The sequence below is a fragment of the Telmatherina bonti genome, assembly GCF_933228915.1.
Source record: "Telmatherina bonti genome assembly, chromosome: 5".
NCBI classification, from domain to species: Eukaryota; Metazoa; Chordata; class Actinopteri; order Atheriniformes; family Telmatherinidae; genus Telmatherina; species Telmatherina bonti.
The window spans coordinates 12,661,766-12,678,091 of record NC_136623.1 but is presented as its reverse complement, the minus strand read 5'-3'; the positions used below and the strand labels follow the sequence as shown (position 1 = coordinate 12,678,091).

At 38.1% G+C, this 16,326-nt stretch overlaps 1 protein-coding gene across 1 annotated transcript in view; it reads right to left on the bottom strand.

Annotated features, from left to right (window-relative positions):
- The window catches only part of bbs9 (Bardet-Biedl syndrome 9), a gene marked incomplete at both ends in the record, with an annotated part of 164,947 nt that extends 148,621 nt beyond the window's left edge, over positions 1-16,326 (bottom strand). The window contains 7 exons of the mRNA XM_079240990.1: positions 1,505-1,688; positions 2,028-2,112; positions 7,446-7,620; positions 13,819-13,932; positions 14,058-14,122; positions 15,864-16,014; positions 16,215-16,326. Coding sequence (XP_079097116.1) covers positions 1,505-1,688; positions 2,028-2,112; positions 7,446-7,620; positions 13,819-13,932; positions 14,058-14,122; positions 15,864-16,014; positions 16,215-16,326 — 886 coding nt within the window. The remainder of the gene's footprint in view (positions 1-1,504; positions 1,689-2,027; positions 2,113-7,445; positions 7,621-13,818; positions 13,933-14,057; positions 14,123-15,863; positions 16,015-16,214) is intronic.

The window sequence follows — 16,326 nt, the reverse complement described above, 5'->3', positions numbered from 1 at the left end:
AAAACATATGAAAGCACCAGTCTTGAACATACGTTTATATTTCATGACATTACAATGTTCTTTTCCATACCACATGTTTATTTACACATATGCTATGCAACATACATCTTGTATTGTATGTTTATGAACTACAGTGTTAAGAGGCCTGCTTGGTTTTAGTGTTTGTTTTAATTCATGTGGCAGAGCTACTTCATTAATTCCACCATGTTCTGCCATCAAAGCTTCTTGAAGAGCCAACACAGTGGTAATGTGTCACTGCAAAAAAACAGGATTTATTTTAAAGCATTTTCTTCTGTGGTTTTAAATGGTCATTTGTGGTAGATGCACTGATGAAGGCTGAATTTTGCAAATTTATCCTGAGCATCACTCCGATGCTCATTTAAAGAGATTCATAATGGTTTAAAGTGAAACCTCTTAACATTGCATGATCAAGTTCTTCATGAGCAACAGATTTGTTTAAGATGCTGTGAGCCACACAATGAGCATTGACATTGACTCTCAGTAATAATGATAAATAATCCAATTTAGGTTCAAATTTGGTAGTTTGGCACCCTGTTGCATGGTTAACATTTTGTGTTCTATCACTTTTCATTTATCTGTGTTCATTTGGTGTCTTTTACTTATTTATCTCACACTCCTGACCATAGACTGTATAAAAAGAGATGGACGGAGCCTCCATGATGTCACCCATAGGTTTCTGAAGAGCTGAACTGAAGCTCAGTAGGCGGTTCCTACCATCGCCATCTTGGCAGGGTCTTGAGTGTTGTCTCACCCGGAAAATACAAATATGAGCAAAGAGGTAAGGCTGAGCGTGGGGTTGTGAGTGTGGGGGTGAATGATTAAAATCGAGCAAACTCCAAGCTGCCTGTAGCTGAGAGCTAACTGAGCTAACTCGGAGGTAACAGGAGCTAATTAGCTAACAGAGGTAAGTGGGCTAATACTAAGTCACGTTGTTAAGCAGCTAAAAACCGCGGTTGTTTTACGTTCTTCTCACTTGAAGTGGGAGATCAGATACTTGTCAATCAAAAGAACACACCCCTGAATATGCTGAATTTTGAGATTAAATTACTTTTAAACAGGTGAGTTAGAAAAAATTAACTCCCCCCACAGTTGTCATGAAGGTAAACCTGACCTATTAAACAGAAAATGGATTTTTTTACCAGGCTGTAAACATGTTTATTTCTGCTGTGAAGCTGGTCTTTTTAACATGAGAGTCTATGGGGATTCGCTCTGTTTTGGAGCCCCTAGCGGAAGAGGGGAGAACTGCAGTTTTATGCACTTCTGCAAAGGCTACACTTTTAACCACTGGAGGTTGCCGCTTGCTCTTGACCCAACTGAGAGCTACCTTATAAAAGTTATTTAACATTAGATCTATATTTGCTTCTCAGTGGATAACTATTAAGCCCTTAAATAAAAAAAAAAGCAGCTCTAAAGATTAAAACAGTTGTTAAATAGAGGATGCACAAAGAGTGAGAGTGAAATGATCCTTTATAGGAAAGGTCACCTGAGGCGTAGGGCAGGAAACAGCTTGGGTTGAATTCCAGCTTCTTCATGAAGCGGATCTGTCCATTGTCTCGGAAACAGAAGATATTTCTCTCGCCCAGCACGAGGATAGAGGAAGAGGAGTGGGAGAAAGAGGGCACCACCAGGTCCAGGGCCTGCTCTCCCAGGACAAATGTCCAGTCAGGCTGGAAGAGCACACAAACACAAAGTTAAAACACTCAACAAAATGTCTCTAGTTTTGAAACGATCAGCATAATCCAGAGAGGCATGTAAACTATGAAAGTCTGAATGCCCTTCAGAAAATGCTCTGAAGTCTCTCTGATCCTCCTTTCTTTCAAAGCCCAATGACCACAAAGACACAAACACTTTTGACTGCATAAAGACATTTACTGTTCTTGTAGAGAAATTTGTAAAAATTTTGTACAAAAAGTATACCAGAAATTTTAATCCGTCTGTTTGCATTTGATAAAAACATGCCAATCTATAGACACCCATGTGCACCTCAGTGTGTGTTTAGGGCTCACCGTCAGCCTCTTGCCCCCAGTTTTAAGGGGCATGTCAGAATCCTGTCGACTCTCTGCATCTGTAGCCACGGCCAGAGTCTCATACCTGAGAATCAAAGACACAAACAGCTCTTTACACAAACTGTGCATGGGTCACTCTTGTATTCCTGTTAAAGCAACATCAGAGCACTATTTTTTCCCACTGTTCCAGATGTTGAAAGCTGTTTGCTGAGGTGCTCTTGTCAACACATACTAAGCATTTCCACACATGCATTAATTATTGATGTAGATAGAATTTATCTCATGTTAAGAATAACACTAATATCTACCTTCATTTTCAGAACTGACCTTAATAAAAATGTATCAAATCTGTTTTTAAGGTGTTTTTATTTTACAGCAATAGTTAAAAATAAAAAACATGCAAACTTTCTATTTTGGGCAGTTCGGTGGCCAGATGAGACATCACAATGTTTGTCTTCAATGACCCTTCACACCATGCAGGAAAGCTTTTTTTTTCATTAAGCATTGCCTTCAAATATTGCCCTGCCAGACTAAAGTTTAAATTACAGACTAAACCAAGAGCTCAAAATATCAATAATCTGAACTTTTTTCCCTTTTCTGAAAGGAAACTCATTCTGTAAAGTCTGAGAAGATATCATATAACACATCATGTACGCATATTTATATATAGCAGTGTATACAGTGTCTGTCGCATCAGTCAACACCTGCTTTTCCTTCGAAATTTGTTGGCAGCTGGCAAAGAATGTAGTGGTCAGACTGATCGGAGGTCAGTTGACTTTGGCCTTGGCTGTATTAGCATTTTCCAGTAAGAGGCTGGCAGGCGAAGCAGCTTGGCAGGAATCTATCTTTCTTTACAAACACCTGGATGCACAGAACATCCAGCTCCAAACCGGACGAAACCTGACATCAATCCACAAACCTAACTTTATAGTAAAAACACATTTAGCCACTTAGTTTGCTCATTTTGTGTGATGCTTATAGTATTTATATGCAGTGCAGAAGGCAATTCTTGTCAGGAGCCACTAGACTCTGGAACTAGAACTTCAATAATCACTGAACAAGTTCTGTTGATAAGATATGTAATCAATATAAGATTTTACATAAAGAAATGCAGGGTTGAGAAAATTGTAAATAGTGTGCTATTTGCTACTAACTTTGGCACATGTTTGTGTTTCATAGAGGCCCGTCTTTAACCATTTTGGTGATGCTTCAACATTTCCTTTGACTTATTACCCACCACTTTACTACCTTTTTAGTTTGAGACCAAATAGTCATCATAAGATGTTAAATCACAAGCTGTCTTCTACCACCTTACCTGACATCACCACATCCACCATTACCTGTTGACCAACTGGAACTACCAGGAAGTTATATAACCCAACCTTCAGACCAGCTCAGTCCTATTTTCTCCAAAACAAGCACAAATGAACCACTGGGAGTTGAGAAATGGACTCTTTAACTACAATTTACCTTTATTTAATGTTTAGTGGTGTTTGAAATATATGTGTATTTAGAGACCTAGTCAGCATTTACTTCCCTGATGACCATACCAAACCCAGCAAAGTGGATGCATTAAAGCTGGGGTAGGTAATCTTGCTCAGACATTTTCTACTCTGGATGAAGTGGTTCCTCATTCTAAGAGTCGTCGATACATTTTTAAATCATGAACAATAAGAAATGGAGTTAGACCCCTCAGTTTACTGTAAATCTGTAAAAACTCGGACCAATCAAAATATTTGGGCCGAACTGAAGTTGTTCATTTCTTATATTTCGTCACCTTCTTCACGGTTTATTTGTCTTCTCCCACTAAACAGCCGAGAAAGAGAAAACTGTTGGTGGAAAAAGCTGCAAACTCATTGTGTGGCTCATTCGGAGAGCACAAACCTCCGCCACGGCATTTAAAAAAATTCCTGGATCCAAACGGCAATCCGGATCACCACCAAAATGAAATCCGTTCTTTCTTCTTACATTTCCAACAACTTCCAAAAATTTATTTCAAATCTGTCCATAACTTTTTGAATGATCTTGAACACAAACAGATAAACACCAGTAAAAACATAACCTCCTTGGCGGAGGTAAGAAAAAAGCCTTGAATCACACAAGGAGCAAAACCAGAGGGGGAGGAGCCAAGACAGTGTGCTACTTTCACATCTTGCTGGCTCCCCAACATTACCTACCCCAGCTTTAATGAAGCAGGTTATCTTACTTTAATTTCCATTTGTTAATGTAGATCAGGGATGCGCAACTCCAGTGCTCAAGGGCACAAGTGTTAGGACTTTCCCTGCTGCAACACACCTTACTCAAATCAATAGCTAATTGGCAGAAAGTAATGTCGAGCTCTGCACTGATCTGCTAATTAAGTCTGATGTGTGTCAGGTGTGTTGCAGCAGGAAAACTCTGGACACTTGCATGGCTGCAGTCCTCAAGGAACAGAGTTGCACAACCCTGAAGTAGATATTTCACTTCATATATATCTGTATTTGTTTTGTTTGTATTCATCTTATTTCAGACAAAATCATCCTCCAATCATGTAAATAAAATGGTGGACTTGGAATCCTGCATTTAAATGTGCACGTCACATAAGATGTTTGCTCAGAAGCTGAGCTGGTTTTTCCACAAGATCCATCTCCACTGACTGGTCAAGTTCATATTCTCTACCAAGCCCAAAAAAAAAAAAAAAAAAAAAAGAATAAAAACATGTTTCAAGCTTTATGTATTCACATTCAGGTCAATGTCAATATTATTATTATATGTCATTATTATACCAAATTCATCTCTCTGTTTTTGTTTTTATTTTCAATTCACAAATTACATATGACACAAAAACTGAAAAAATTGTCTTTTATTAAGCTGACAACCACAAATTGAAAAATAAAAAGTAGCCTTTTATTAAGCTGACAACCACAAATTACCAGAACATGATGCTAATTCTTCATAACAATCTATATAAAATAGTAAACAAATTGCTTTCAAGCTTGATTTTTGTCCTAGAAAATGTGATTTATAGCTTTTAACTCATCCATACAGTAGCAGCACTCAATGAGCCTCTATGAGAACCGCTGAGCACACTAATGAGCTTTATGGATGACTGCCAGTAAAGAAACCTTTTCATCATATGTGACCATTTCCTGGGAATAAAAATTGACTGAAAAATATATTAAATGTGTCAGAGGTTTTAACCTTTTAAAGCAAGACTACATGGATCAACAACCGACTACCACACTAGTGAATGAATTAAGATCCATTATGCTTAAATTATGCTTAAACTACATTGTAAAATAACAATTCTTCCACTGTGTTTTCATTTTGCAGTTTCACTTTTAACTTAGTTCACTAATGATGAGACATGAGTTAGCATTCATGAATCACAAGTATGCATGCACATGTGCTTATAGCCGTCTCTGAGACTGTGTTCAGTTAGATGTTAACCAAAGTGACGGTCAAATCTCTGTGCGTAAAACCAAAACTGAATAAAATATGGAAGAAATCTAATAATTCACCCACATGTTCCACATAAATAAGAAGTGGGAGAAGAGAAGATGACAAACACATTTTGACATTGATGTGTCTAGAGACAAAGTGAGTTTGTGTGTGTGTGTGTGTGTGTGTGTGTGTGTGTGTGTGTGTGTGTGTGTGTGTGTGTGTGTGTGTGTGTGTGTGTGTGTGTGTGTGTGTGTGTGTTTGTGTGTATGTATAAGGACATATAGGTGATGTCTAAACAGTTTAGGACACTGAGGTTCCACTAGTTGTCATTTATATGAAAGGGAATCTCTCTGCAAACCAAATTACTCTCTGCATATTGCACACGCACACACACATTTTTTTACACAAACACATTATTAAAAGACACATTGTGTGTAGAAGATTTTTGTGCGCTATGAATAGACAGCACCTAAAACCTGAAAGCTGACACCAAATCAAATGAAACGGTTATTCATCAGTGCAGAAGAGGGTCCAACAAGCTAAATAAACTGAACAGGAAACAACTGTTTGAGTCTGGATATCAGATATATGGCTGTGACATCCTGACCTTGTCATCTGTAAGAGTGTGGTGATAAATATTAAACACACTCATCTGGAAGATCTGAGAATTAGAGAAACCTTTTGCATGAACATGCTTAGAACCCACAAGCTGCCATGCAACATATATCCAATGCAGTCACTTTTATAAATACATATGCTTGATAACTGAGAACTGTTTATCTTCAACCCTTTCATCTCAATCACACTGCTCATCAAAAAGCCTTTTAGTTGAAACCAGATTTGGATTATTTGCTCCCCAAACAACTGCACGGCGAATTTATCTGCTGTTTCACTGCTTGTTCATTTTCAGCAACGGTGATCCTGGTTTGGCTGAAGACGAACCTTTAAGGTCAAGGTCAACTTTATTTATATAGCACATTTCCAAACAGTAACACTGCTCCCAAAGTGCTGAACAATATAAAAGAACACGCACAGAAAACAGTACAGTAATTCACTATTGTAACTACGAATTTAAAAATCAATAAACAATTTGGAGTTAATAGTTAATAAAGAGTCTCTGTTAGCCTAAGTTAAAAGCATGTGCAAAGAAATATGTTTTCAGCAAAGACTTAAAACTGTCAACAGAAGTCGCAGCTCGTATGTGCAAATGGAGATTGTTCCAGAGTTTTGGGCCTGCCACAGAAAAGGCTCTGTCTCCTCGTGTCTTTAATCTGGACCTGGGACAATGCAAGAGGAGCTGATCAACTGATCTCAGAGATCTGCCTTGGTTGTCCAAAATAAGCAATTCACTCAAGTAAGAAAGTGCCAAGTTGTGCAGAGATTTAAAAACAAACAACAAAAGTTTAAATTGAATTTTAAAAGCAACAGGAAGCCAATGAAGGGAGGACAGTACAGGAGAGATGTGTCCCTGACGTCTTTTCCCAGTAAGAAATCGCGCTGCTGCATTTTGAACGAGCTACAGTATGTGGACAGAAGATTGGGCGAGGCCAGAATAGAGAGTGACAGTAGTCCAGGCGTGACAGGCGTGCATGTTATTAAAGCATGAACTACTTTTTCTCTGTGATTTGATAAAATGTAGACAGTCACTGAAATAAAAATGAAACACACCAGGAGCAATTCAGGTGTCCAAGTTTTGCTGCAGTGATCAAAACAGCAACATGATTTAAAAAATAAAAAAATAAAGACCGATCATTTAAGGATGACAATAAAAGGACAATACTTACATAATAGCCAAGGTGATAAACCTAATATTAGTAAAGAATTGAGTTTTATACATGTAGAAATGTCAAATTGTAATTTTTAAAAACTTTTCTTAAAAAGGGCTATAGATACATTTGTCATTTTCTTTTTTCTTGCATTTATGATTTTATGAATACTTGTTTGATAAACTGAATCCTACATAAACAGGTTAAAACAGCTTGTAAATAAACCTACTTGTAGCTCTCCAACTGGCGAGCGGAGGACACAGTAAGGAAGCTGTCAGTTCTGGGGTTGTAGGCCAGCGGGCCTGGCAGGAGAAAACCAGGGAGGAACCGGCCAAAGGAGTAGCTGTCCTGCTCGAAAAACATCAGCATCCCATCCATAGACTGGATGCACAGGGAATGGTGACCTGATGAAGAGATAGTTAACGCCATTATTTTATCAAGATAAAAATGTTTAGGGCTCCATTGCGCCATTTAGCTTTTCCTGTTTGAGTAAATGCTTCTATAAAAATAAGACAAGGAAAGCCCACACAGGTACAGGTGGACCCCTGTAGTAAATATCATTGTTTCTGTGTAAAGATGTTATCGGACACTTTACTGTAACTGGCCTGTCTGAATAATCAGTCATAAAAAGAAATATCAAACTGCATCAGGTTGCTATAAATCTGGTTAGATTCCAAACTCCATGAGTACATCGATTTCATGCTGCAACTGGACAGGTTTGTAGAAGTGGGTTTGGTTTGACCTCAACCTTTCCTTCATCGGCCATCATCAGCATCTGGAGGAGGTTTAGATTCTTTAAATATTCCAGAGAGCATGGAAACATGTAGGTTGCACTGGAAAGAATAAAGCTGTTATATATCCCTCAGAAGGTGCTTGCAGAATAGAGAAAGGTGCAGTGTTTACAAGAATCGTTTGGATTATTGATCTTCTCTTTCTTTTTTCCTCATCCTTCCATTCTGGCTTTGTTTACTGGTGATTCAGTCTCTTCTAGGCAACACACATTGAGATTTCACATTGCTGCTTCGATGCTAAATGTAAGAAATGTCTTCTCAGATCCGTGCCTGAGATCCTTCACGTCATGGCAAACAAGAGTTCGAAAATACTGGGTTACATTTAATACCGACCTGATAATCAGCTTCAATGATAATGATTAGCTTTACTTAGTTAAACCAGATTACCAACATGTTACCGGGTTATGCTGAAACGTTCAGCAAACAAATGCTGAAGGATTTATTGTGCAGCTTTAACAACATGCTAGTTTTTTTAAGACAGTGTTTGCATGCAAAACAAGAGTAGACATAGGTAAAATAAATAAATTGGTAAACAGCTAAAATACATATTAAATACCTATTTTGTTCATGCCAGCTGCTATATTGTTAAAAAAAAAACACAACTCCAGGTGGTTTTCATGGCTTCCGTTTTATTTCAGCCATGATGTCGCGTTGTACTGTGAGGTGTGTCTCTCCTTCCTGCTGAATATGATATCTCCATTAACACCTCCACACACTCACACACATACATAAATCTAAGTATAAATGTGCACATGAGTGTGTGTTTATTAAGAAAGGTCTCATTTAGGAAATACTTAGCCCTGAAACACAAAACACACCGCTACACACATGGCTATAAAGCGGTGGAGCTTTGTGACCAGAGAACTATAATTAGGCCTCAATGCGCTATTAAAACTCACACTGCCATCAACTAGAGGTCAGGAAGACAGCCACCTACAGTGCAACATACACACATACACACACACACACACACTATTAACCAGGGATTTAGACTGAAAAGCTGTACACCGTAACGCGCTTCTTGTGCATAAATGTGTATCTGTGAGTGTAGGTGATGAGCAGTTATGCAGCGTCGCTGTTGACACGTGCAAGGACAAGGTCTTGCACACTGCAAACACGCATCTCATAAATACAAGAGTGCTAAACATAATGTTTGATAACGAGTCAATAGCAAATATTAAAGATGCACATGAGTCATTATTACAATTTTGAACTAAACGTATGAACCATCTTCTTATAGATGGATAATGGAGGGTTGGAACATTGGCTTGATCAAATGTCTTTTTTTTTTTTATATCTGGAAATCTTTGAATGTGAGGTTTGGAAATTTCACACTAAAATATTTAAATATTTTACAAAGTAAATGGGACTTTCATCTGCAAATACCAGTCAAACCTTTCACATAGAACAACAAATCAGGCAACGTAACATGAATACATACCTACAATATTATTTAAAAAATTATAGCTTGAAAATATTAATTTTAGAAAAAAAGAAATAATTTTACAAGCCAATCATCTTTGTTAGCAGTCTTAAGAGTTTTTAAGCTTTTGTTATTGTTTCTGCAGGACTCTTTAAAATATGCTAAAACATCATTCACAAGATCTTACCTGGAAAAGGAATCCAAAGAAACTACAACCAATCATTATTTTATAAACGATAATTCTAAATATTGATATATATCAGAAGACTGAATGTTCTACTAAGACAGACACTTGGCCAATTGACCTGGTGTTTGGTGGTTATTTTTCACCCTATTCTATTCTGCTCTACAGTCATTTGGAAGATGTTTAATCCAAAGTGACTTACATGTGATTTGTGATCAGTGACAACCCCAAGAAACAGTGAAAAGATCAAAACAACCACACACACACACACACACACACTGCCTGACAAAGTGTTACTCATACAAGCACACAACCCAACCCTTCCTCTAACCATTTTTGCCAAAATAAAAACTAATAACTTCAGGATTCTGTCTCTATATCTGGCTGAAGACGAACCTATAAAGTGCAGAAAGGTAACTTCACAAACCCCAGTATAAGTGGTCAAAAAGCCCAGTATGAGAGCGCCACAGCTCAGACACAGTGGAGGAAACAGGCCGGTATTAGTGTCATTAGGAAGACATGTTGAACAAGCACACAGAGCAGCCAACACAGCACAGAGGCTGGCTACACAGCGCAGCGGGCAGAACGTGAGAGTGTGTGTGAGAAACACACTTTCAATACCTTTTTTATTTTTAAGCACAAATGTCTGTGCACATGTTTCCTTATGACTATGTGTGTATGTACATGTGTCTGGTCTAAGCTTGCAAAGACCAGTCCATAATCTGGGTGTGAGTGTGTGTGGCCTGAATGTGACCCAAACCCAGAGGCAGCTCAGCTATTAGAGCAGTATTAGTACAGAGCTGCTGTTACTGCGCCTACAGCACTGCTAAATTGCTGCTATTATAGACCACCACACACACACACACACACACACACACACACATACATACATACACACACACACACACACACACACACGTGTAGGAGCAGAAACGACTTGTAAAAACACTCTCTCTCTCTCTCACACACACACACTCTCTGTGGAGAGTTGTCATATTCACACAGACTTTGGACATGCTGTTACACCTTCCACTTCCAAACACTCAGCTGATCTGTCCATTTCCCTCTTTTTGATATAAACAAGAAAAGAAAACACCTTCAGGTCTGTGTTTGTTCATCAGTGTGTATGTTTGTATTTTTGTGCACCAGCTCATTCTCTAGAAAACTATGTAAAACAGTAGGGAAAGCTCAAACAGTGAGCTACTTGCTCAAATCAAACAGCTCCTCTGACCTTAACAAACACTTGAACACAACATATCTGCAGTTTGGAACGAGGCAGGAATTTTTTATTACTGCAATTTGGGTTTTGAAACTGAACCGCTGCAACAGTAAACAGGCAAGATCAAAATTATAGAGAGCAGGGAAAATAAGGCATATGATGAAACACAAGCAGCCGACAAATAAAAAATCTCTTTTAAGGCATGTTAATTAAACACAGGGCTAACCTGGAGGCCAAGTGGTTTCACACCAGTAACCGCATGTCATCACAACATCTTGGGTTTGATTACAGCTGGGTATGCATTCCTCTTTCTCTTGTCTGGTTTTCTCTCAGTTTCCACTGTAATCTAATAAATAGCAAACCATAATGGTAAATTGTGCCTTTCCTAATTCCGTTTTTGCATAAAAACTAAGTTAAATAAAGGAATAAAGGAAAATGAAACTTTCAGTCGCCTGCTGACTTGAACATTATGTTGTTCAGCCACTAATATGTTGGTAAAAGACACATACTTATACCATGACATTTTGGTAGATCTTTTTTTATTTAGGTCAATAATGTAAGATGGACAAGTGTCAGGACAAGAAACTTGAAAGTATTATGCCTTGAAAATAGAAAATGCACAAAAAATATATTTAAGAGAGACAGAAATTAAATGCTATCCGTTGCTGAATCACCAATCTGCATTGGACAAGGAGATCATGCTGGACATGATGTTTGGTGCAGGTCTAATTACACATAAAAAAGACTTTTCCACAGTCACTGATGATAAAGGGTTCATGTCAAGTAAAGGAGATCAGGAGAAAGTAAAAATTAGCTCTCAAATGAATGCATTGGTTGACAGTAATATTTCCAACATATTTCTCATTCTATCAATTAAAAAAAGGCATAATGGCGAAGTAATTTCACGTGAAGCACATGCACATCTAAAAGTGTTGTGATTCTGCATTGTAGCAATACACTAAACTTTGTGCAGTTCAACACTCTGAGGCACCATACTCTGCAGTTTAACTATGAACTCCGAGCAGAGAGGTTGGAAAAGGGATTTTCCCCTCAAAGATACAAAATTATCATTCATACAAGACCTACAGGTGACCGAAATAAGCCCCATTTCAGAGCCTGTAATACCACCTAGTGGAGAGACAGTGATCAGCAGCAGAAGAAAGGCTGGTTTCTATCATAAGGAAGGACAGTAGATCATCCTGGATTATTAGTCTACATGTACCAAGACATTATCAAAGGGATCAATTTGGTGTATTTGTACAGAAATTATTGTAGGGATATTTTTTTTTTTCCAAAATTTGAAAGGCGGCTGACCTGTTCTTGTCTTCCGATTTAAAAAATGTTTTCTGATCATTAAGATTTGGTGTTGGGGTTTTAAAAAAAAAAAAAACTAAAACCTGAAGAATTAAGACTAAAGTTAAGAATTTAAGAAAGGGCAAACAACTCTGGGTAAAGGTCCAGTAACCTGAAAGAAAACCTGGATAGGTATGCAGATTTTTATAAGAGCGTGACTGTGAATAAGAGATTATTCAACATCTCCTGCTCCTCTGTGTGGATCCACCCAAAAAAACATGTGGAAATAAAAATCATATTCATTGGTTTGTGGGATGTACTATGCACGTGCTTTGGTACAGGCTGAGGTATTGGTTTTAATGAGTCCAGCCAGTTCTTTCTATCAATCACACACACTTACCCACACACACACCCACAAAGAGACTCTCTAAACATGGAGTGAATGACAGGTTAATCATGCCAGGCCACATTTTGGCAAGTGCCCTCTTTACACACACACACCTTGACAATACAGTCTTTATTTGGAAAGGCCGTTTTCTCTATTTTAAAGGGGGTTCCCCATGTATCTCTGTGCACGTCTATGTGTCTTTGTGTGTGTTTTTCTTGGACGCCGACTACTCAAGGGCTTTCCCCTACTTGGTTTTTCCAAGAGTCAAGATGACTAAAGAGAGAGCGCTACATGACCCTTCCTCTTTCTTTCCTTTGCTGCTCTAATAGAACTTTATAGATGGAGCCATTTGTCCAGTACTGCTAATTGCTACTTCAGCTAAGAGACATGAGCAGATGTTTAATGATATAAACATACCTACTCCTCTTATATCTATTACTGAGGGCCCTCATTGGTATAATGCACCCCATCACCCTTAACCCAATACAACTGAGCCGAAGACCATTTCTAGGCTTAACTCTTAAAATTCAGTTAAGTTACAAACTGTGCAAAATCTGATGACAAGGCACACTGCAGAAGTTTTCTCCCTCCTATAATTTTACATTCAAATTGACCCTCATAGAGCTAAATGTAGGAAAACTGACACCCACAAAATAATGACTAGTAAAAAAACATCAAAGAACCATGATTTTTATTGTCGTTGTTTTTGGTTTTTGGAGAGCATTATTTGCTCTTTGGGATAAATGGAACAAATTCTATGGGTGATTTCAGGATTTCACTTAGTTTGTGTAAAACAAAAAGACAAATGTGAGTGAAATTATAAAACACAATCTTCATGCAAACACAATGATAGCTAATGTATTTAGGCCATATGAATTTTTTTTTAATCGGAAAAAAGTCAAATTAACTGAAAATAATAAGAAAAAGAAGAATGAGAAAAGGTAAAAGAAGGAAAATGATTAGAAGAAGCAGAACCAGAAGAAGAAAATCAAAAATCAAAAGAAGAAGAATTAGAAGAGAAAGAAGAAGAATCAAAAGATATTTTACTAATCCGACTAGGGAAAATTGGCTCTGCATTTGACCTATCTAAATGCACTAGACATCAGTGGGCTGCCATGTTTCAGTGCTCTGGAGAGGAGTTGTTGGAGGTTAAGGGCCTTGCTCAAAGGCCCACAGTGGTTGTGGTTGTTTAGTTAATGTCAGTTAACAAAAACTTTAAAAGAAAACATGCAGTCTAAACCAAATAGATTAACACACACTCACTCTGCATTTCTGCAGCATGTCTGTTTTAACAAACACTATACCTGTTACTCCTCCAAAGGTCCCATATGTCATGTTGCAAGCTGTTCTTTGCAGGTTGTGTTCATAAACCAACTTCAGCTGGTACTGATCTCCATGATCCACATTCCCTGCAGTGCCTTAGGTCAGAAAAAAACATAATACAAGTTCACAAAGCTTCTCAAAATGACCATCCCTACTGAAATTAAATTATGAAAACACCAGAAAGTATTCATTTGCTCATTTTGTTGCACATGATTCTTACTTGAAACAGAATAGACTGACAACTTCCTGGGGTGAAGAACAGCCAAGTGAAGAAGATCTGAACACCTGTTAAAAAAGCAAAAGATTATTTTTTTCAGTCATTATAGCCATCATTATTAGGAATACAATATACAAATACAATATAAAGAAAAGAAAACATATGTGGATGCCAGAATCCCAATGAATTGGTGGTTGGATAAAATTGTTCACTAATCTGCCAAAAAGTCTGAACAGGAACAACTATCTTGTGAAGCAAACAACAAATCTGCTGCTGGCCTGCAGCTGGACAAGTTTTCTCTTCAGGCATTCCAGCCGGGCAGATGCTTCCTGCCACTGTGGTTGAATCCATGTTCTCGGCTGCAGGGTGGAATCCAGTCTTATTTTAACCCAAACTTCAGAGTAAAGTAATTACTATAACAGCTGGTCCATTTTGTTTTAAATGTTGGTTAAGGTTGAGTGGTAGATGATGTTCCAGTGATGTAGATGGGAGATTTGTTACTTATTTACTCCACCACAAAACCACTATGATTGGCTCTGTCCATTTTTTTTTTTAAATGAAAACAATTTGCCACCTTACTAAATTTTCACCACTGCATTTTTTTTTTTTCTTCTTTCTACCCAAGAACAACAAGACATGAAACTGGATCCTATAACTTTTCTTTCTTCCTTGGAAAACCACACTAACTTTTCACCACCTACTCAACCTCTACAACATGCTTTACTGTCGGGGCCGGTGTCCAAAATGCCCACCAAACTGTGAAGAATGTTGTGCCAAAAAACCACAGGCAGCTAAACACAACATCTTCCAAACAGGCTGATTTAGTTGGATTGTGTTCCTGGTGCAATGACGTGGGATGCCTTTTAGATAAACCACAGCTTTTCCCAGAAACCTTGCTTTCCAGGAGGTTCCAGTACAACCACAGTAAGGCAATGTAAGACATAACCGTCAAGGTTGAGGGTAAAGGGCAGCACCCCACAGGAAATAAATATAAATAATGTACTCTGTGGTTCGTTAGTTGGGTTATAACAACATACATGGATACTTCGCACTTTTTTTAATACCATAATCTCTGTTTTTATTTTTATGTAGATATTTATACTTTTTTTTGGGCTGCACGGTGGTGTACTGGTTAGCACTGTGGCCTTACAGCAAGGTCACTGGTTGTAGGCAGACTGGTCCTAAGGTTACATCTAATAAATTCCTCCAGGGGAGGAGGGGCTTGGCCATGAAGGGACTTATAGATGAGGCAAGGATGTGCAAAAGTTTAAAAATTTTCAGGGTACTCAGGCTTCCTCTCTACATCCAAGGATGTGCATGTTAAGTGAATCTAAATTTGTCTCTAGGAGTGAGTGTGAGCATGAATGGTTGTCTCTTTGTGTTGGCCCTGCGATGAACTGGCGACCCCTCCAAGGTGTACCCAGCCTCTCGACCAAAGATTGATGGGATAAGCTCCAGCTCCAACGCAACCCTTAATCGGACTAAGCGGTTCAGAAAATGAATGAATAAATATTTTTAAAAATTGCTTTTGCTCTTGATAACAGCTAAATTAAGCTGTGTGTCCTTCCCATACCAATGGGATGATGCCTGTTCTACTATACATATAAAGTCATATTGGACTTCCACTGCTTTCTGCTTGTTTAACAGCAATTTAATCTATAATCAAGATTATTGAAAGAGCATCTTGGTGTTTCTCAATGCATAAAAATATTCTTACAGAGTTGTGCAAGAAAAGGAAGGGAATAAGCCTTTGTACATAAGGCGCACATTCTACCAGGACCTTGTCTCAACTTTACAGGATTTACTTACGAGACGAACTTCCCCACTTCAACCTGGATGATGGCATTTTGGAGCTGGACTTCTAGGAGCTGAGCATCTGCTGGACCTCCTTCACTTGTCTTAATGGTATGTGGGGAGAAGATCCGCAGCATCCCCATGTAGCTACCCACCATAATCTTGTCTGCAAATTTTTAACAACACAGTTGTGGTTACATTTCAAGTTAAATAAAATGAAATGCATAAATAATAGTAAATAAAATATATATTTTTAAATTAATTAGATTAAAATAAATAAAACTTAAAAAGACCAGTTGTGGTTTGTAGAAATTTTGTGACAGCAGGCATTAAGGGGTTAAGATTAGCTATTCACTACATCTTTACCATGTCCTGTGCCACTGTTGTCCACATCTCCGACACATAAACATCCCTGGTCAAATTCTTCCCCTTCACCAAGAGCTGTGGACCACCAGTCACGAGCTTTGAACAGAGACAT